The sequence below is a fragment of the Salvia hispanica genome, chromosome 5 (assembly GCF_023119035.1).
Source record: "Salvia hispanica cultivar TCC Black 2014 chromosome 5, UniMelb_Shisp_WGS_1.0, whole genome shotgun sequence".
Lineage (NCBI taxonomy): Eukaryota > Viridiplantae > Streptophyta > Magnoliopsida > Lamiales > Lamiaceae > Salvia > Salvia hispanica.
The window spans coordinates 20,302,441-20,326,203 of record NC_062969.1 but is presented as its reverse complement, the minus strand read 5'-3'; the positions used below and the strand labels follow the sequence as shown (position 1 = coordinate 20,326,203).

The 23,763-nt window shown below is 36.3% G+C and overlaps 1 protein-coding gene across 6 annotated transcripts; it reads left to right on the top strand.

Annotated features, from left to right (window-relative positions):
- The first annotated feature begins 885 nt into the window (after positions 1-885).
- LOC125190474 lies at positions 886-8,136 on the top strand. Of its 6 annotated transcripts, XM_048087794.1 has the most exons (13): positions 898-959; positions 1,040-1,078; positions 1,147-1,196; positions 1,866-1,967; positions 2,044-2,130; positions 2,243-2,370; positions 2,563-2,659; positions 2,747-2,824; positions 2,903-3,128; positions 3,215-3,438; positions 3,564-3,624; positions 4,183-6,650; positions 6,756-7,179. In XM_048087794.1, the coding sequence occupies exons 4-11, from the start codon at positions 1,866-1,868 to the stop codon at positions 3,591-3,593; spliced, it is 972 nt and encodes a 323-aa protein (XP_047943751.1). In that variant the 5' UTR covers positions 898-959; positions 1,040-1,078; positions 1,147-1,196; the 3' UTR covers positions 3,594-3,624; positions 4,183-6,650; positions 6,756-7,179. The 6 variants fall into 6 exon arrangements, with proteins under 6 accessions (XP_047943752.1, XP_047943751.1, XP_047943754.1 ...); XM_048087795.1 differs by lacking the exon at positions 1,040-1,078 and having other exon boundaries at positions 886-959; XM_048087797.1 differs by lacking the exon at positions 1,147-1,196 and having other exon boundaries at positions 943-959.
- The last annotated feature ends 15,627 nt before the right edge of the window (positions 8,137-23,763 follow it).

The following is a 23,763-nucleotide window of genomic DNA, read 5'->3' as shown; positions in this document are numbered from 1 at the left end:
TCTAACACGATCTCTTATATTGACAGACAATCCACTCTCAATTTAGAGTTTTGCTTCTGCCCAGATTCTGTGCTATCTTCCTGCTGACTCCATACTCCTTGGTTGCCTTTTCAATACATCCATATGGTACCTTACCTGAAGTGCTCGATTTTAGCAGACTTTGAGCTATCACATTTTTGGTGATGCCTCCTAACAAGCGTGATACTCCGGGAGCAGGCTCCATAGCCCAGTGATGAAATTTTTCTAATGGAAAATTTTCTAAAATATCTGATTTTTGTTGGTGTAGTTACTCCTTTTGTAGGCCGTGGTACTTTGAATTTCCCTCCTAAATTGTGTGTAAGTATGTTGTACTGAAAACCATGTTCCCTCCGATAGTTTGCATTAATTTTCCTCCTAAATGTTGTGGGTTTAGGGATTTCCCTCCCTAGAAAATCCCAAATGTAAAGTATATATTGGCAGGCGCCTTATTTTGAAATGAATGGGCCGAAATTTGTGTGAGTGTGAATCATTTTCATTGCCCTTTTTTTTATTATTAGTGCTGAAAAAAAATTTAATGCATTGAATTCAATTGTTAAAACATTAATTATACAAACAAAGTGGAAGAAAAAACGTTAAATATACCCATCTTCACCACATTGAATAACCAACATTAAAAGTATAAAAAAACAATGTGAGACCCATATTTCATTACACACCCCATTTAATAAGTCAAACAATTTCTTAAAATTCAGTAACAAGTTAAAGTAGGACTATATTTGTGGAAGAAAGGGAGTATTTGACAAATATTTTGGAAGGAGAGAAGAATACTCATTGCCCCTAAAAATTAAAAAAATCATCTGTCGTTTCAGTATAGTTTTTCTTTCTGACTTTGTGTACAGTAGGTATTTTCATTTCATTTATTAATCTGATTTCGTAATTTGAAGATGAATAAATGGATTAGCTTCAACTGACTATTATTGGTAATTGATTATTCTGGCATTTATGTTTAATATTAGTGTTCATAGCAGAATTCAGTAAGTTTGCCTTTTTCTAATAAAAGGGGGAGATAGTTTCAAGATTTTTGCTACTCCCGCTTAAGGTTAGTGTTGGTATTCCCTTTTGTTTTCTGTTCATTTTATTTGCCGGGAATCACTCTTTGGCTTAAAGGTATCACTGAAATTCAAAGGACACAGCCTGATTTATTTCCCGTAGAGAAGGTACTGAAAAGTTCTCCTTTTGTTTCTTGTAGTAATAAATATAAAGCACTTTGTGTTTGAGTGTGTGCCCAATCTGTTGTATTTGCCATAGTTCGGTAACTTTTAGTGTATCTTGGTGCAAGTTTTTAATATATTTCTAGTTTTTTCTTACTTAGAAGTTTTCAGTCAGTTGCCTTTGTTGTTGAAAACATAGCAATTTAAGTTTTAGTTATAAACTTTCTTGTTTTATTTTGATTTGTAGTTGAGTGTTGTTTTGAACTTTGACTAATATTTTTGTTAGTTGTTTTGTCTTGATGTTTGATAAAGTTTTAAAATGGTTGCAGTTATAATTTGTTGAAGTTGCTGCTTTCGATTTTCATAGTTCGAGTCTTGTGTTATTGAGAGTATTTACTGAAGTGCTATAGCTAGTTTTTTGGATGTGGTTGATTGGTTGTGTTGACGTAGTTGTGATTTTTTCAAGTGTATAGGAGTATAAATCTTCGTAGTTACGTAGGAGTATTAATCTTTTTTTCGAAGAAAGAACGAGTGTTGTATATTGCAGCATTTGAATAACTGTTTTCATTATAAAGTACTATGGCAAAATAATGAATGATTTATCTCTTCCTTGGTCCTTTGCGCTAAGAATCCTAAGATGTCAATTGAAACGAAAACACCACACAATTTTTGCAGATGAAGAATGATACGTTCCTTTGGCTCCCACTGTTTGTGGAGTTCACGTTTCCTGCTAACTCAGTCCCCTTCAACAGTTGCCATGCTTCCACGATTGTAGAGGTGTTTCTCAGAAACAAATTATTTCCTAGTCGCTATGTGATAGAAACAGCATAATTTATGTATGGTGTTTTTGTAGGTCGATAAAGGTCATTTTATGGTTGCTTATTTTGGTGGTTCAGCAGAAGGAGCTCCTGATGTGAAAATTTGGACACAGACTTACAAGGTGACAATATCCTTTTGATCAACTCAAATTTATAGTGATTAGTGAGAACTTCTGCAAAACAATCAAGATTTTGGTGTATCTAATTCCTAATTTAACACAAGTTTAATGTTAGGATGGTTGTTGGCACTCTCCTCTTGCTGTTGATGAGCAATTTAATGTCCCTATGTGGAATCCAGTGCTGTTTAAGGACCCTTCCAGTCAGTTGCTGTTATTCTATAAAATTGGTCAAGAGGTTCAGAAGTAAGTATTTAAGAGTAGCATTGTTTGAGACTACATTTCCTTCCCATATATTCTAATTCTCTTCAACAATAATGCAATGTGAGATGGAAGTGTTAGTCAATTAACAATTAACATGTTAGTTGTTACTAGTTCTCATTTTTACAACATGTGATCATATTCCTGTATCTGAAAATGTATCACCTGACTATTTAGATGGAGTGGATGCATGAAGAGATCTAACGATGGTGGGGTTACTTGGTCAATGAGAGAACAGCTCCCTCCTGGCATACTAGGCCCGATTAAAAATAAGGCATAGACAAATTTGCTGTATCCACATCTACTGGTGTAGTATGTTTTAATCAAGCTGTGTTGTAACGAAATTAATGTTTATTTGCAGCCAATCCTGCTCGAGAATGGGGACTTGCTCTGTGGATCTTCTGTCGAGAGCTGGAATTCGTGGGGCTCATGGATGGAGGTACTAATCCATGTCATCTCTTGTTTTCAAATAAATCTTGTGATGGTTGCTAATGCATCTTCTCAATCTGTAAAACAGATAACTCCAGACTTGGGCAGGTCATGGAGAAAGTATGGACCGATATACATTCAGAGCAAAACACTTTCTGTGATTCAGCCTGTTCCTTACAAGACTGCGAAAGGGAACCTGCGTGCTCTCATGAGATCCTTCGATGGAATAAACAAAATTTGCATATCAGAGTCCCGTGATGGTGGTCACACATGGGATTATGCACAGCCAACTCAACTGCCAAATCCAAATTCAGGTTGTTTACTAAGTAGAGTGTTTATAAACCATCATGCTTCTTTCTAAATAATCTCCTGCTGAGATTATATCAGTGACAATGGATAGGAATTGATGGAGTGAAGCTGAGTGATGGCCGCCTTGTACTGGCATATAATACGATATCTCGTGCTGTACTCAAAGTTGCTGTTTCTTCTGATGACGGTGACTCATGGCACGACGTTGCTACATTAGAGGAGACTGAAGGAATGGAATTCTCTTATCCTGCTGTTATTCAAGCCAGTGATGGATTAGTTCATATCACCTACACTTACAATCGGACACAAATTAAGGTGATACAACCTATCTCCCAAGTCACTAATTGGTTCTTAAAATTTTGGTAGTCTTCTGGTGTATATCATGATACCCATGCTTCCAAGGTTGAATTAAACTTGATTCTGTTATTTACTTTTTTCAGCATGTTGTCTTTAAGCCGGATTTGATATAAAGGAGCATAATGCAGGAAGCATAACAGCAAGGTACTTATATTTCTCTGATATAAACAAAATCCAGCAACAATAATTTACCTTATTTTACTATTATTGACAATCGGTCAATGTGAAATGCATATTTGACCTCATAGGGGATGATTGGCTAACCTTTTTTAGAGAACGTATAAGCTCTTGGTCCTTATAAGATCTGATGTCTTAAGAGATTTAGGATAGTTGAGCTTATAAGTTTTAGTGAGAAATACCTACTCAGAGAGAAAAGCGTACATATTGTAACTGAATTATTCCATCCGTCTCGGCCAAGATGACACATTTCTTAGCCGGCACAGGTAGGAGTTGTTGGTTAATGTTATTAAATGGAGAGATAAAATATTTAATAGAAAAGGAAAAAAAAAGTGGTTGTGTGTATTAATCGTAGAGAGAAAGTTATCAAAAATAGAAATGTGTCATCTTGGTTGGGACAAACTAAAAAGGAAAGGCGTCATCTTAGTTGGGACGGGGGGAGTAATTTCTGAATCCGGGTTTTATCCGATTAAAAGTTTCTCGCACATTCGCACAAGTTCTAAATTAGAATGCCTCTATTTCAAGGTAACTTCATCCATAATCTTGAACGGTCTCTGTCGGAATGGAGCTCTCTGATTTGCCTCAAGTGGAGCGCGGAGCTGAAATCCTAACTACTGCTCCTTTTGTCTTCCAAATATGCATTCTTGATCCAAGTAATGATATTCTAGGCCAGTGTGACAGTATCACAGAAGAATTTATTTATTTTTTAAGTTAAATTAGTTACTTTGTGTTTTTATTAAGATAAAAACAAACTCTTGTAGAAATGGGATTCTTGAATGACACAATTTTCATTAATGAGGATATGCTGCTCCTCTCTCCTTTTTATATCCAGCTCATAAGTCCCTCTTTCTCCCTCATGTTTGTTAGATAGTTAGATCTCCAGCTGTCCTCCCTTATTAACTGACGTGGCACTCAATCCCAGCCCACTCTTATGTGGCGTTTCTCTTCTTCAATTTGTGATCGTAACCATCCATCCCCCTTAAGATTCCTTGTCCTCAAGGAATCACGGAGCCAAGTTCTCGTTCTTATTCTTACCAGCAGCAGCACCATTTGGCCTACGAAATATTTGCCAGATGACATATAATTTGATTTTGCAGCAGAATAACCAAGGCGATCAGTGTCCTGCATTGTGAAGTTGAATGTCATAAGCTCAATTAGAGGCCTTGTACTGTAATATGCTGCACCAACTCTTATTCTAGCAAACCCAACCATAGTGATGGTTGTATCGGGCACCCTCCCTGGACCATACTTGTAAAGAAGCCCTTTTGTAATCTTATATGTACCCTGATACTTTTCAACCACTTCACCCATTACAGAGACTTTTGAATCAGCTGATATCTCTTCATCAAGTGCTGCGTTTAGAGCATAACAAACTGTCATAGTCTCCTTTGTTGAAGAAGGAAGAGCCTTAGATACAATCACTTGAAGTCCTTACTCCAAATCCCAAGCATGAGAGCCTTGACAGACAACTTTTCTCCTCAAAACTCCCAACATACCGGTTTCTCTCAACAACTCCCAAAACAAAATAATACTAACTTTATCTTCACCATTGGCTTAGGAAATCTACCTGAAAACCCCTTCGAATTCCTTATCACACTCAAAATGGCAGCCAACTCCCTCGATGGGCCATTTTGTCTAGCATTTGCTAGTTCAGTTTACTTGAATTCCTTTGCTTGTGAATAAGTCCTGTAATCTGAAAATGCAACAATGTATTGCTTCAATTCAATTCCAGTTACCTTGCCATGATCTAGCCTCTCCCCAACCTTTGAATCAACACCACAGAAAAAATTCCTGGAATTGCCAAGCTCCTCTTCATAAATTGCAAGAGCATCCTTCACATACATAATCAGCTCTCCCTCCACAACCATAGTCTCCCCATAAGATTCCCATTGCATCTTCCATTTAGTTACTGTCATTACTCCCCCCATAAAATGCAATTGATCATCACCCATATTAGTATTATATCTATAGACAATAGTAATCATACGAAGTTAAATTAGAAGTTAGAAAATATAATTACATCGGAAAAGCAAAAGACAAAAGAGAAAGAAAAAGAAAAAAGAAGAGTTGCTACTTTGATATATACATTGCTGAGATTAGAAGTTTTGTGTAATTCAGTATTGAAAAGATAGTAAAAAATAGTGTATATAAGTTTTCATATGCAAACACAAGAAGTAACAAAGAGAACACACACACACAAAAAAAACATGAGTGGAAAAGTAGAAAAATGAGATAGAAGAGGAGGAGAGAAAGATGCTTAATCATTGGAGCCACCAGCATCCACTTTCTCTGGTGGTGATTCATAGTTTACATAGTTGTGATGGTTGTTATGGGAAATTTAGAACAGCAGATAAAGGTTTTAGGTGTATCCAGAGGTGCAGGCAAGAGGTCCTACTGCATCAAGAGTGTGCAGAGGCGCCGAGGAAGATCACACGCGCAATGCACCCTCAGCACACACTTACTCAACAATATACCCATTTGCATTGGCAAAGCTGTTGTTCTATCTGCCAATGCTATTTAGAACGCATCTCCTACAGATGTACGAGCGCAGAATGCACGTTTACGGTGCATGTCAGATGCTCACAGGGAAGCGACATGATTTATGGAGCCGAAGATGACGTGTGCAGCATCATACATCATCCGAGTCACCCCAACCATGAATTGAAGTTGCTTAGGAGGTTTTGCACCTTCAAGTGCGATGCTTGCAGCACCACACACGTCAAAGGGAGTTCCTACACATGCACCGCACCGGCATGTCAGTATTTGATCCATGAGAGATGTGCTTCCTTGCCTCACATCGTTCATAGTGAAGACCACCATCACTCCCTCACTCTCTCTTTTTCCATGTCCCGCTTCAATATCTCATATATAACTACCGTTGTGAGGTGTGCAGAAAATATTCCAATATCCAAATATTGGATATATCATTGTGAGCTTTGCAGATATGCTGTCCATCTCACCTGTGCCTTCACCAAATCGCCACACACCACTAGGTATATGACTAAACCACCCATATGTCTTTCTTCATTATGTAAATCTTATATTTTTATGTTACATCACAAAAATTTGAAATGTGTGTTTTGTTGCATTGCATGTAGAGAGAAAGGGATTATGGAGTTTCCAATAAATGATGTGGCTGTGGGTGAGGACCTATTTGGAGTTTTTCTAATTAGACAAGGAGTTGAAGCATACACACATTCAATCATCCTTGATCATCAAGATGATGTTGATTATGAGTTCTACCATCACAAACTCACATTAGTCTCATCATCATCATCATTTCAAGAACAAAAAGAAGAAAATAGTGATTATGATGATGATGAGGAAGACTACTCTTGTAGAAAATCGGAGTTAATATGTAATGGGTGCAATACTCCAATACCTCTGAAACAAACATCATCATCATCCTTGCATCATCTTCTTCTTCGAGTAGTGGTAGTAAAGATAACTACTACTACTACATGAGATGCAGCATGAGATCATGCAAGTACTATCTTCACTTGGCATGCTTCCACTTTCCAACTCAGCTTTCCTCTATTCCTCTCTTCCACAAACATGAGAATGTCACAGCAGTCTTGTCCTTCAATACGGTGACAAACTTAAACCATAGGAGCTGTCATTTTGCAAAGTCTGTAGTAAATATACTAATAGTCTATTTTATGGATGTACAAAATGTGAGGAGTTCAAAGTAGATATAAACTGCGCTTTAATGCCGGACACCATATATCACACAGCTCACCCTCCACACCCCCTCAACTTTCTTTCCAAAGAAGATACGGATATGAGACAAGGTTTAATCTATTGTGATGCATGTGAAGGCTTCATACATGATGATAATAGCGTTATCTACGAATGCGGCAGCTGTGATTTCATCGTGCACTTTGAATGCGCGGTGCTGCCAGCATCAACCACTAGCCGTAGATGGGACAAGCACCACCCACTGCTTCTGACGCACGACGCAACTCTAAACCATCCCCTGCTTCTGACGCACGACGCAACTCTAAACCATCCCGGTGAATTCTATTGCGATCAATGTGAAGATAAAATGAATCCCAAGAGTTGGATGTATCACTGCCACAGTTGCGATATATCCATCCATCCGAGATGCTTAAAAACTACATCCGGCTGGCATAGGAACATCAAATTGGGACAGGAATATCACGTGAATGCAGAAACCCATCCACACCCTCTCACCTTTCAACTTCTCACTACAAAACACTGCGACTTTTATCGTGCATATAGTCATCATGAATGGGAAGGATTTTACTATGCATTATGCAACTTTTTCATTTGTTTCTACGGCTGCGGTAGATATATGATCAAAGATGGCTACATTGAGGCCGTGGATTGAAAAAAGAGCTCAATGTTTACCTTTTTTATTCTTGTGGGCTTATGTTTTTGTGTTACCTTATTTGTTTGAGTGTGTTTTAAAGAAGGTTGTAGCCTGCTTTTTTGAATTACAGTTTCTGAAATTTTTACTTCTGTTCTGCATATGCTTAAAGATTAAGGGCATCTTTCTTAATTACTTATACTTAACTTGTGATTATGTGTTTCTTGGTAGTCATTGAACATCAAATCAAACAAATATTGAACATAAAATATGAGCAACACACAATTGTGGAAAATAGTACTCCCTCCGTCCCATAATAGATGTCTTACTCGGAAGATGCCAAGAGATTTTAGGAGATGTTATTTTGTGTGTTAAGTGGTGAGAGAAAATATAATTTTATAATTGATGTGAGAAGAAACTTTTTCCGAAGAGGAATTGTGACATCTTTTGTGGGACAAACTAAAAAGGAAAGTGTGACATCTACTATGGGACAGAGGGAGTATTATCTCAACGGAAGCGTTCAAGTGAAAGAGATGTATGAAGACCCGACGGCACTCGAAGTTCAAATAAAAACCAACAAGACTTCAAATTTAGCTCAACACCACCCAACTCGTCGCCGCTCAACCTGCACATAGGGAAAACATATGCAGGGCTGAGTACTATAAAATACTCAGTGAATTTATGCCGAAAACACAGTTATCAAAAATATTATATTTATCATGCTATTGTCAAGTAACCATCGGAGTTTTAGCTTTAGAAAGGCCCGAGGCACCAAAATATTCCATCGTTCAAAATCACGCCTGCCCATGCAATTTCCCATAGAAGTCTACCATATCTACTCATACATGATTTGGAATGTGGACACAAACCAAGTCACTAGACCGGCCAATCCATAAGATGGCACACGGTCTACCATAGATGTACACTAATCCAAGAAGGGTTTGCGGCCCTACAAGGATCCGAATTCGATTTTATATAATAAATGAAAATGCTATTTCAAATAGGTACGTTAAAAACAAAATACGGTATGATAAACATATTCACATTTCATTTCCATCGATAAAATAGTTAGGATACTTATAGGAATGCCTAATTAATTTCATGTCTACCTGTGGTTAAGTAAATATTGTTGAAATGTTTGTAGTTTGAGTCATCGCCGTAACTATGATGCAATGGTTGAATGAGCATAAGAAAGAAAATTTTGATCAGAAATTTACAAATTAATAGGCAATGCACATAATGATAATTAATTCACACAATACATCCATTAAAATGATTTTGAAAGAAATTCACAAATTAATAAGCAATGCAAATACAATGAAAGTAAAAATTCAGGGGTGAGAGGGTAATTGGAGTCTTTAATTTTGAATTCATTCTTTGATATCACAAAAATGTTTGAACTTAAAATTGATATTCAATAAAGATTGTAGCCAATGCAATTGCTCAAAATTTCACTCTTAACATTCACTTGAGAAAAGCAAAAGAGAAAGGGAGTGATTGAAGTTGTGATTTTTCAACATTCTTTCCATGGTTGTTCCAATGAAAAATGAAAACGTCATACATTCCAACAAATAATCAGAAATCAAACACATCTATGAAGAATATTTCTTTCTCAAGTTTCTTTAAAATTACTACATCCGTCCAAAAGTAGTAAAGTAAGAGAGATGAGAAAAGTGATAGTTAAAGTAATGTTAGTGGATTGTGAGACTTACATTATTAAATTGATATATCTTTCCAAAAATGGAATGCACATTTTTGTGGCAAGGACGGAAATGAAAAGTACACATATTTTTATGGGAAAAAGAGAGTATCGTATTGTGAATTGAGTGTAGAGATAATAAAGTACTAAAAGATTAGTATTTGTAGAGTGGAATGAATGAAGTACTAATATATTGTACATATATTTCTAAGATCTCGTTTAGAATTTTGTTCCAATTCGCATAGATCCCCGGCAAAATGATGTCGCGTTCCGAAAGACCAAAATGATGTCTCGCATAGACCCCTATCAATATGGGTCGGTTTTTCACAGCCTAATAATGACGACATCCTAGGTAGCATGATCAACGTACGAAAATTACTTTCTAGAATTGTGTCTCAACTATGTCGCAGTTGATATTGTCCCCAATAAATGTTTTGATCAAGTTTTTAGTAGCAATAAGCTCATACAATTATAGGACACGTAATAAATTAAACGCGATAAATACTAGTTGTAAATTCATGATTAAATATGCTACTTTGACTTGACAAATATTTAAAGAAATGTAAATATAAATAGGTAGAAAAAGTTAATGAAATGTGAATCATAAAATTTACTCCTTTTGTTTCCTAAAAGTAGGAACTTTTGAAAAAAATGAATTTTAATGCAAAATTAATAAAGTAAGAGAAAAATAGAAAGAAAAAGTGTGTTAGTGAAAAATAGATTCCACATTATAAAGTTAAAGAACTTTTCTAAAATGAAGTGTTTTTATTTTTGGGAAACAACCATATTAGAAAAGAGTTCTTAGACCATCCCCGACCATTTTCACCAAACTCAATTCCAAATTTTTGAGTATGGGTCGTACCAAAAAGTAATTCTACTCCAATCATTTGCATCAAACTCAAAACAAAAAATTATTACACATCCACATATTTTTTTTGTACATTTTTAATTATATCTTCGTAGTTATTGAAATTACATATTACTCCCATAATATTATATCAAAAATTTATATAAATTCAATAATAATATAGTAAAATTTTTTATTAATATATTTATACATTAAATATACTACTTTTAACATTTAAAAAAATACTAATATAAAATTTAAACACTATTCAGACACATTTCAAAATAAGCCTAGCTATTAAAATAATTAGGGGCTTCTTGATATTATGGAATGGAATAAGGAAGGAATGAAATAGAGATGAGAATGAAATGAAGGTGGGAATGGAATGACAATTTCATTCCATTCTTGTGCTTGGTAAGCACAAGGAATGCAAAAGGAATGAAATTGTTATTTCTTGATTGATTCAATTCCTATGTTGATAACTATAAATTAATATAGAAATGGAATGAAATGAAATATGAATAATTAATATGTTGATTCTACAAAAAAAGTGCTACACACATTTCACACACTACAGACATTTCACACACTACACACACTTCACACGTTACACACACTACACACATTTCACACACTACACATTTCACACACTTCACACACTACACGCATTTCACACACTTCACACACTACATACATTTCACACACTACACACACTGCACACATTTCACACACTTCACACAGTAGTAGGTGTAGTGTTTGAAATGTGTGAAATGTGTGTAGTGTGTGAAGTGCGTGTAGTGTGTGTAGCGTGTGAAGTGCGTGTAGTGTGTGTAATGTGTGAAATGTGTGTAGTGTGTGAAATGTGTGTAGTGTGTGAAATATGTGTGTAGTGTGTGAAGTGTGTGTAGTGTATGGAATGTGTGTAGTGTGTGAAACATGTGTAGTGTGTGTAGTGTGTGAAGTGTGTGTAGTGGGGGTAGTGGGTGTAGTGGGGGTAGTGTGTGAAATGTGTGTAGTGTGTGAAGTGTGTAGTATGTATAGTGTGTGTAGTGTGTGAAGTGTGTAGTATGTATAGTGTGTGTAGTGTGTGTGTGTGGATTTTTCAATTATTAAATTTTTTTTAATTTTTAATTTTATTATAAAATTGTAATGATATTAAATTTAAATATAATATAAAATAATATTATATAATTTTCTTAAAATCTAAAATAAAAAGAAAGGAAAATGGAATGGAATGGCTATTACTATGTGGCATGGAATGGGCATTCCAAATGGAATGGTGATTCCTAGAGGTGCCCACAATTCAGGAACCGACGGTTACGATTCGGAACCGCCGATTTCGGTTTCGGTTCCAAACCGGCGGTTTTTCACGGTTCTGAATCGTCGGTTTTTTGTGGTTCCGGCTTGTTTCACGGTTTTCCGGTGGTTTTTCGCGGTTCCGGTTTAGAACTGCCTGGAACGGCGGTTCCTGCACGGTTTCAGTTCGAAAAATTTTGAACCTGAACCGAACCATGGTTCAAAAATCGACGGTTTCTGTTTGGGTAAATTCTTACGGTTTCAGTTCGAAACCGTAACCGTTGGTTACGGTTTTGATTTTAACCGCCGGTTCGGTAAACCTTGGGCAGGTCTAGTGATTCCTAAGAAAAAAATTTACAAAGTAAAGGAACGGAATGGAGGTAGGAATGTCATTCCATTCTATCATACCAAGAAGCCCCTTAGAGTATCCATATCCATGCTCTTGCCAGGAGTATGGATGTGGGTCTACATCCACTTTTATTCATTTTTTACTCTCTACTCGTTTACAAGAGCACAACACCCACATCCATGTTCTTCCGCAAAAGCATGCTCAAGAGTCCCACCATTCAATTATTCAATTTAAATACTTCAATTACTAAAAAATTTTCCATAATATTAAAATGCATTAAAAATACCTGAAATATGATTATAAATGACTAAAAAATCAAAAATTACATAATTAAAATCCTAGAAAAATAAAAAGTTACATAATTAAATTCCTAAAATTAAAAAAACCCACTATTGGTGGCCGAATTTCGCCAAAATGTGTTTGATTAGGTATTCTTGTAGCTCAATGTGGGCATATGTATCGCACATTGTCAATCTTCTTCCTTTCCTCTTGCGCACCGTCTTATGCACACCTCGGCGTGCGGGAGACCTTGCGGTTGAGCTTCCGGCTTCATCCTTGTCGAAAACATTAGCCGCCCTCGGTCCTTCGTCCACTATAATCATGTTGTGCAAGATAATACACGTATACATGATGTCGGCAATATTCTTTGTGTACCACAGCCAAGACAGGGTCTTCACAATGTTGAATCGGGCTTGAAGGACCCCAAAATCTCTTTCGACGTCTTTCCGAGCAGCCGCATAAAGAACCCGTTTCGGGTTTTGGCGGCATGTTGAACGTCTTCATGAAAGTCAGCCACCTTTGTTAGATACCATCGCTGAGATAGTACCCCATGTGGTATGGATGGCTGTTGACGGTGCCGTTGCTACACCATTCAAAAAATCATCGAAGAGGGGTGAAGAATAGAGCACGTTCAAGTCGTTGTTGGATCTGGCCGGTAGTCGTTCAAATCCATAGGCGGTAGTCGGCGACCGCTCCAAGGGTGAGCATTGGGCCGCCGCCTTTGTAGCCGCTTAAGTGTTACCCCCTCCAAGCATTCGGGCAATTCTTCCACCTCTATGCATGTAGTCAATGCTGCCAAGCATACCGGTAAATTCGTGGACTATTTCGTGAAGTTGAAGCAACCGTTGACTATTCTCGATGGTGGGTGCCCGAAAGAATTCCTCACTGAAAGCAGAACAAACGCCGGCGCAAAAATTTTTGAGGCATAGGATTCCAGTTTGACTCCCCCACATGCAAATACTGGTCGGATATAGCAAGTTGTCGGATGGCACAAGTACACTTCTGCAACGCCGAGAGACTTTGCTGACTGGTTGCATCTGTACGTGTTGGAAGTATTCAATAAGGGCGGACAATGTGTTGACAATACGCACAAACAAGCGTTTTGACATGCGGAAAGGACGCCAGAAGTAATCTGCTGGAAACTGTGGCTCGTCGGAAAAATAGTCGCTCACGAGGCTTTCTTGGGCTCCCTCCCGGTCACAAGGGATGTAGTGTCGATTTGATCTCGTTGGTCAAGGAGGTGGGGGCGTGGGGCGGAGGCAGCGGTGACATAGGCTTCATAGGCGGTACAATATTGTTGATAGTATTCTTGTTCTTCGCACTCCGCTTCCACAATGATCTTGTTTGGATCCATATTTGAATTTAGAGATTGTTTGAGTGAGAAAGGAAGATGTAGAGCAATTCAAAAATAGCAGAGAAGTATGAGTAACATATAATTTGATGTGAAAAATGACGGATGAATGTGTGTATTATAGATAACTTTGGGATTAAAAATTATAATTTTTTTTTGAAAAAAAACAGCAATAAGAATCCAATTTTTTTTTAAAATTTTTTTGGGATTATTTTTTATTTTAAAAAAAATTCCAACGGAATTTCCGTTGGTGAATAAGATGGCGCCACGTCAGTTTGCTCTTCGGCACGGCGGTGCTGTTGCTATCGAGCACGACCCTGGTGTTGGCAAGAGCACAACGGCAAGCACGATTCTCACCACGCCGACGGCACTGCGGCAATAGCACTGCGTAGTTGCTATTAATGTCTTCTTTATTAAGTCTACTGCAACTTTTAGTTGGAACACAAAAGGCTTAGAATAAGACTGTCTTGCAATATTTACATAATTAAATAATAAGGACTAAAATACAATATTTCAAACTTTATGCGGTAGCTATCCATTTTTTATGTTTACCATAAATTTGGTGCTATCTAATGAAAAAACTCAAAAATGGGTTTGGATATAATACGTAGTTAGAGAAGTTTTTTACATTAAAAATAAGATTTAGTGTATGGTTGGGATGGTCTTATTTTCACGAAACTGGGGGAGTATAAATTATTGAGTTTGGGGAGGGTTAACTTTATTTGTGAAAAATAATAAAATTAAAATAAGACATTTAAAGTAATAAATTGTAAAATTGTTAGAGCTATACATGCCTCTTTGACAAAGTCAAAATTGTCGGTAGATAAACCTATACACGCCCGTCTCTTTGACAAAGTCAAAATTGTCGCTTTCTTTTATACACTGAATTGACATATCCAATATGAGTATGACTGTCAATGCATTAATTACATGTCCTCATATTTTATTGTTTTTATTGAACAGAATGGATCATTCAACTTCATTATAAAATTGTTTAAAATAATGCTCCAGGTGCATCATCGTAGCTTTCAATGAGTTTAACTTGATGATTTATATTCATGCTAAGGTATCCATGATCAAAATACCCACTAATATCTATACAATACAACAAGAATCATCTTCACCCACATTAAACAAAAAGATAAAAACAGAGGTACATTATTTTATACAAAAATATGTAATAGCATCCAAACTAAGGAATATCAGTAACTAGTGCAGTGTAACTTAAGTTCCCAAATTGTGGTATCTTTAAGTCGTGATACTCTTTGCACCGAAAATAGTATACCGTATACGCCACATTCCCAAAGATGGTCGTAACCGAACCACAGTTGAAGAAAAACAGCGTATACACCGTCAAATTGGTGGTCAGGCTCCCTAGATCTCCCAAAATCATCCACGAACTCACCAAACCAATCAAACCCAGAATGCTAAAAAACAAATTCACCATGAAACCTTGAAGTCTCTGCCCCTCCACAAGTCTATCGGCTATCTCCACCGCTTCCTCCACCTCGCACCCGTCTTCCAAAACCCGAACAACGGAGGCAACCCCTGTAGCCACCGAGGCGTAGAGAAAGACAACGAAAACCAAGCCCCCGACACCGCTCACAATAGTAATCGTCACGGGATTCGGATTTAAAACCACAACGGGGATTCCCACTCCCACCGCGGCCAACATTAAATAATGAATCGGATTTACCGGTTTTTTGCTTTTCCTGAACCGGAACCGGAACGGACTTCTCCACTTTGTTTTGACGCTGGAAAATAGATCTGAAAATGATAACTCGCGGCCGTCGGTGTAGGACGCTGCCGTTGCTGTCACCGTTGCGAAGCCGAGAGTGTAGAATAGTGCGATTAAAGAGAGCATGAAAGTGAATGTCATTGCGAAACTAAGCACGGCGTAGATTATGATTTTTAGGATGAGGATGAAGGAGGTGGAGGAGTTGTTGATGATGATATTTGTCATGTGATTGGAGACGGTTTGTCTGGAAAAACTGTATAGCAAGAATATGATCGATGTGAGCAGAATAGAGAGTGTGGTGAGTGATGCTATCAGTATTGCATTTCTGAGAGCAATTTTGATGGACTGCGTTAAGATTTTGAACAAGCCCAAAATTTGAGAGGAGGATTCCATGGTTTAACAGATTCTGGAAAGTGTATTTTGCCACCAAAATACATGTATATATATAAATGCTTCATACAAACATGATAAGGTAATAGGGCGTGTTGACTTGGTAATAATTAGAAAAACTCTTAAATTTGAATTGTCTAAAATGATAACAGGGCGTGTTGACGGAGTTACAATTAATATGGTTGATTTTTCTGGATCATACTATTATTTGACACAAATACTAATATCATACGACTCGTCCACCCACGAAAAATAGTCCATTTTTTGTTATATTTTGGTGTGTCCATAAAAAATAGTCTCTTTCAAAAATGAAAACTTTCTCTCACTTTATCCATTTTTTTTCATTCTCTTTCTTACTTTTCTTCTCTTTTTCCCTCCTTGATATGGATCCATGTATTTTGTGATCCATTTCCCAATGATTTACCCAATTGTGATGCTTGATCTAGGTATTTTTGTGAGAATTGGTTTTCTATTTTATCAATAAAGGCAACCCAACAAGAATTAAGGAAACTAAGATGAACAAAGAAGGAAATAACATTGGATAGGGTGGAAATTGTGATACATAGTCATTGATGAAGCAAGCTAAGGCACTTACAACATAACTAACATGCATCCATGGCTAGATCTTCAAGGGAACCACAAACCTCAAAGCATACCTCTACTTGATCCATGCTTGAACTAGCAATTGATGGAAATCCCATGCTTGAACTAGCAATTGATGGATTCAAGCAACCTAAATCTAGGAATTGGATAGAAACCCTCTCCAAGAGGAAACAAAGCTCTCAAGCATCTAATTTCATCAAAGCCTTCGGAAAAGAAATGACATCAAGAGGTATTTATACTATGGGTCCAAAAATAGAAAGTTGGCCCACAAAATCTAAAAATCGGCATAATCGCCCGGTCGGGCGTTTTTCACATGCCAAAATGCCCGGCCCAGGCGTTTTCCCTGTCCCCGGGCGATTTTCACAAGCGAAACGCCCGGTCGGGCATTTTTCCCGAAGCTCCCGGCCTTCTCTGCGCGACTTCCGTAAAACCGCCATAACTCCCTCATTCGGACTCCGATTGGGATGTGCAAGATACCCACGCGAAGCCGTTTCCAAGACGAAGACAATGGTGGTAGTTTCATAGCTTTCAGATGTCATCTCAATAGGACGATTTCCAGTTGAATCCAACTGCAGTTGAAATCCTTGACGCACGGCTTCCATGATCGTATCGCTCCTACTTTATCAACTTTCTCTTATCATCTCTTTTACATGTTGTACACAAATGAGATTATTTTTTTGTATACGGAGGGAGTAGTTTATAATAATAATAAAAAATCGACATGAATTTATTAGTTATATGCATCTTTGATGCAAGCTTCGGTGTCTCGCATCATTAAACGACACCTTTGAAAACCCGAGGAATAATTCAAGTAAGAGAATCAAGAATCGACAAAGGACGAGCCATAATAATTGTGCTCGAAAAAAAGGCGGAAGAACTCTGCCACCCGACTGAGTGGCAATGTGAGGCTTGTGCCACCCGTCTAGGTGGCAGAGTTCAGCAGTCCAGACTCGGCAGGGTGGGAGTCAAGTGCTCAAATTATCAACAGGTTGAGAACGCGTCAGAGTCAATTCGAAAGATACGGTCAGGTGATTTAGTGCTCTAAGATTAGTCGACCGGGTGGCCATGGTGAGATAGAACATAAGGTTTTACCCAGTCAGGTAGTTGATGAGTAAAACTACCACTCGACCGGGTGGATTATTAGTTATGGAGTTTCAACCGTTATTTAGACTATTTATCTATTTTTCTTCCCTAGATATTAAAAAGGCCAGGGAAATGTTTCATTTCAGACTTTTGACATATTCAAACAATCCTTGAGTGTATTTTCTCTCTTTTGACCTTATGTGACATGCATCGTACATTAGACTTGTTAAAAAACCTAAGACGACCACAAACTCGATCCACGATTTGTAAAGCAAATGAAGCCTTGAGCGTCGTCATCCGCGGCTTGATGCAAATTGAAGAATACAAACTTGATATTAAGGGATGGTCAAAGGGCATCACTCCTCCGAATAGATATTTGGGATAAGGCCTTTCGTCTAAGTGGCATACGAAGGGTCTCTGAATTTTTCTACTTTTTTAGACTTTCCACCTCCCCTCGTGCCCTATGTGTGAAGGCCATGTTAGACATGTTTTGTATCAGTCTTAGAACGATGATAAACACTAATACACTAATATGAGTATAGTTTCTTCCTCAACTTTATTTTTAAAGAAAGAGTCTATCAATCCTAATTTATTCTGGATACTTTAATAATGCATTGCTTAGGTAAATGTATACTTTCTAGCTTGGTTTTTCTAGTTGTTGGAGCTATTATCTGTGAGTTTCTTTAGTGAAAGTAGTCAATGGTTGTCTTCATTTCCTTGAACAAGTTCCAAGGTCCCAAACAAGATCATGGATTTCCTCGTTTGTTTTCAACTAGTTATAAGTTGAAATATTTTGTCTCAAGTTTAGTCACAAGCGTTGAGTGTATTATTATTTTGTCCTTAAACAAAGGTTCACATCATTTGATATCAATGTCCATTAGTTCTTGTTCTTTATGGAACATTTTCTTCTTCTATATGTTTTATGATTATGTCTATATTTATTGCATTATCGGATAGAGACATAGTTGTAAGTTGTTGAATTGGGCTGAAATCTTTACCATATGTTCATGGATATATTGCGTATATCTCTGCAAAATTACTTCTAAAATCAAATTGTTTAATTGGTCAAATATATACTTGAAATTTTTGCCCCGTTTTTGTAATTGTTATCCTAACAAATCTTGAAAAGAGTTAAAATAATGGAGTATATTCTTTTGATAATAATTTTTTGTGTTTATTATTTATGGTTCGTCGGAGCCTAATTTTTCACTCCCAAAGCAATGTGAGATATAAACTCTTCAAATGCATTAATCAATAGTACCATCTGTCCCCGAAAAATAGGCACATGGATGAACAACACGAGTTTTAATGAGAAATTAGTAAAGTAAGAGAAAGAATGAGATAAAGTGAATAAAGTATGAGAGAGAAGAGAAAAAATGGGTAAAGTATGAGAGAAAAAAAGCAGGTAAATGCAATGGCGGATCCAGGAATTAAAAATGGTGGGGTCAGATGAGAAACTTAATATAAAGAGTAATATTTAAATTTATAAAATAGTAATAAAAATACATTGCAAATGAAATATCTCTATTTTATATTAAGCGCGATAATTGACTTCTACGAGTATTCATGTTTTGAAGCTAACTTAAAGTTATTTCATTGGAAATAGCTATGAATATAACTTTTAGTCGTTGTTCGTGTTCAACATTAGTACTAGAAGAACAGACGAAAGCGCAAAATCTTTATAAAAGAAATGTATCCATTAATCTAAATTAAATCAATGATCAAAAGCAATTTATTAAAACCAGATAAAATTTTTATCAATTACTACTCCTACTAGTTTAAAATAAAAGTAAAATATAATAAAACATGATTAAAAAATAATCAATAAACTACTAAAAAATAAAACTAAAAAGTAATAAATCATGATTAAAAAAATGATCATTAAACTAGAAACCGAGAATTCTTATTTATAAATATAAATAAAGTTTAAACACTTATATTAAGATAAAATTGTTAAAAGATTGTATTTTTTAATTAATAAAAAGCCTAAACCTAAAGCCCAATACATAAAAAGAAGAAGATAAGAAGAAGATGGGAAAAGCTGCGCTGCTTGAGTTCATCGGAAAAGCCAAGCTGCTTGAGGTCTGAGGATGAATCGTGGGGCGGAGTTCCGAATGCCGTGGGGTCGGGGGCTGTTGGGAGGAGTCTTCCGGTGGTTCTCCGGGGACGGTGGTGGGGTCGGCCGACCCCGCGTGACCCCACCTGCATCCGCCGCTGGATAAATGTGACTATTTTCCATGGACACCCCAACATGAAAAAATGAGACTATTTTTCATGGACGGATGAAATATTCTTAGTTGCTCATCCAAAATATGCCAAGAGTAAAACCTATTCTCAACATGTTATATGGATTAAGTTCTATGTTAATATTTTTTTTTTGTTAATTATGACAGTGGATGCGTAAAATAAATATGTTGAAGATCAAGAAAAAGGCTCTAATGATGCTAGGCCACTCACACCTAACTGATTCATAAACTATTAATTGACCTTCCCAAATTATTGAAGCATATATTCTGGCATGTGCAGCTTATATATGAATTATAGTAATATAGATTCATATTCCTCTTGTCTCTTGACACGTAATTTTTAAAGTTTAATTACTCATCAGCACATTTTCTCATGGATCATCGAAAATAACAACTCTTCAAACAAGCTAGTTAATAACATAACATTAGGTATATTTTCAAGAACAATTCACACAAACTAAATATAACATGACAATTTAATGGAAAACCTCCTTATTCCTTATCTAGTAAATCATCAATCTCTAGACCATGGTGCTTCATACACCGGAAATACAGCACCGTGTACGTCACCCCAAAGAAGATATTTCCGAGAAATGAAGTGTTAATAAGGAGCAGCCCATACGTAACCATATTGAGATACCAATTATCATCTACATAAATCCGGTAAACCAGAAAAACATTCCAAATAGGAAAGACGACGAACAAGTTGAGCATGAAACCATGTAGTCGATGGCCTACGACAAGCATCTCAGCTTTCTTCGTCACTCCCTCACACCTCTCCTCCAGCATCGCAACAACAGTAGCCAAGAACCCAACCACCGAGGCATAGCGCTGGTACACGAAATAAAGGATGCAACAAACTATGGTAGTGGAACGAGTAATTGCATTGTGGTCGTAGTTCATCACAAAATTAGCCGCCACTGCAAAAGCCAAAGACTTTCCTAAGGCGCCGGGATCACTGGCTTGCCTAGCGTGCTCCCTGTTGATTCTCGCTATTAGATCCGCGATTGATGCTTTCTCTCCGGTATATGACAAGGCCGATACTAATATCACTGCTGGCACAGCGTAGGAGGATATTTTGCCGATGGCGGTTACGGTGGCGACTGAGACTAGTATTAAAACTGCAAAGAGAAATATAAATATTTGACTTGGGGTCCAGCCAAAGTTAGACGTCATTGACACAGTGATAGCCTCGTCCATCTTCTTGCTTAAGAATTTCTCTATGTAAATAAAGAGCAACGTAACAAGAGATGGCAGGAGAAGTGAAAGTAGGGTGATTGAAGCCATGATTCTCCCATTTTTGGGAACAAGCTTGATGGATTCCTTCACAATTTTCAAGAAACCGAAAACGTGAGAGAGGTCCATGGTGACTATGTGGGGCGGCTTTGATTTGTAACAATACTAATATGATCGATATGTTCACATATATATAGGCCAATATTTCACTTGTTGGTGGAGAAGAGGTGTCTTTATTTCTTGGAGACCAAGCACAATGATTTTTTAATACAAAAGTCAACACTTAATTAATCCCACTATCCCTTCCTCAATTTGCATAGCATTAAACAATCTGTAAGTTGATATTTGTCTAAGGGTGCGTTTAATTAGTTGTTCTATCAAATAAAATGACAAATTGTTTGAGTTGTACTAAATGGTTTAAGACAGATGGATATACGTACAGAGGTGTGATTAATTACTAATTCAATCTTTAATTGCTAATTATAACTAATTTAAGACCATAAGATCTTTAGAGATCTAGTGGTCTATAAATTGTCATGCGTAATTTCGTTTTATTATTATTTAAAATCATAAGATTCTTAATGGTGATCACATAGTTGTTTCGATCCGGTGTTGGCTATAAATTTCAAAACATTTCACTTCATTGGCATTATGTATGCATGTATGTGTATTCTTTTTCTTTTATTGTCTTTTGGATACTGTATTATTGAGTAGAAGAATTATGCTTATGCGATAGGTGTACTGGATCTTCTTGACGATTCTAGTTTTTAAGCATTTTAGAGTTTATTTTGTTGTTATGCTTGACAAGCTAAGTACATGAGTTGAATTTAGATTTTTCTTAACAATGGAAGATGGTTAAAATTAGAGCAAGAAGGCTTAATTGGATAAAATAAGATTACATCAACACTATTAATAAACTTCAGAATATAATTGAGACAACAAGTTGTTCTTGGTGCTCTCCTTTTTCTTTTTGATTTGTTGATACTAACATGACATGAATGAAAAGTGACAAAAGAGGAGTTGTTATTTTGGTATATTGTGCAGCATGAAAGTAGTGTTGTGCTATGTTATTGGTTTCATCTAGGCGGTAGTTATATTTAAATAGAAGAATATAGAGCCCATTCCTTTTGTTATTTTGGTATCTTGCAAATGTTTCTCATTAAACATGGTGCTAGAATTAGTTTTCCAAACATTACAAAAGAAAAAGAAACTGAAAATGAAGGACCAAAGATAGTACTAGTATATGTTACTGGTATGAAAGGACAAGCACTATCATGTGTGGATTCTACCGGGATCTTATATAGTTTTACCACATGTCTTGATTTGAACATTTTGGCTGCATATGAACTGCTGTAGTATATATGAATCCTTGGTTATGCCTTTTCTGTTGTAATATAACTTGCTGATGTTGGATTTTGAGGTTTTGCCTCCGTCAGGCCACTCAAGATTGGATGTGGAAGAATAAGCATTCAAGGTTTCTACACTTCTACAATATTCATATGTTGAGCCTTTCTTTTGATTTGTGACCATGATAATGTTGGTTGTGATGATGATGATGTTGGTTGTCATTCTACCGTTAATATTGTGTTGTTTTTACATAAGATCCGCATTTTAAAAATTCTGACATGCAAATGAGCCACTCATCGCACGGATGTAAAACTAGTTAGAATAATATTCAAACAGTTTCTTTCTCGGGAATTTCCAATGAAAATTGCTATCAATGTTAATGTGTATCTATTTTGAAAAAATAGTTAGAATAATATTCAAACAGTTACTTTCTCGTGAATTTCCAACGAGAATTGCTATTAATGTTAATGTGTATCTATTATGTTACATTAATTTTGTTAGGTGCTACATACAAACACATTACAGATGCATACTTCTCTATTTAAATATTTTTATGACAATGTTGGTTTATTCATACAATGGTGTTTCTTCCTTTAATATTTTTTTTTTATATTACTCTTAATAAAAATAAGAGGTACGTGCAATGCATGTACAATATAGTATAAGATATAGATGGGGTGATCAATTGCTAACTTTTTAAAGTTGTTAACTCTGCTAACTCGTCAATGCAGTGTGTTAAAAATGTGAACACGATGACATTATAATGTCAACACATAATTTTATTGACATTTCAGTATACTATGTTGACATTATGCGTTGACTTAATGTCACCATATTGACATTTTTAATACATTGCGTTGATGAGTTAGCAGAGTTAACTATTTAAAAAGTTAGCAATTATAACGCACCCCAGGTATAGATATTGTCTGAATTTCGAATAATCTATTATTTTAAATTAAAATAAGCAACAATATTATATGTATTTTCAAACTTTGTAAGAATGCTAATAATCGATTATGAATGAATATACTATATTCAATTTATTGTGTATTTAATACTTACGCGTACTTAATTAAATTTTTGTTTAGTACTCGTAATTATTTCCAAATTAATGGCAGTGGTTAAGCTAGCTGAGGATCGAGGTCTGTTATTTTAGTGGCGGACACTGACTTATGAACCACCACCTAACTACTACTCAAATTTAATTCCACAACAACTTGAAAAGGATGCCAGTTAAGGTACACACGGGGCATGAAATATTTTACATATATACTTTTATTTAGGATTAGAAAATTTCACTTTTCCTTAATCG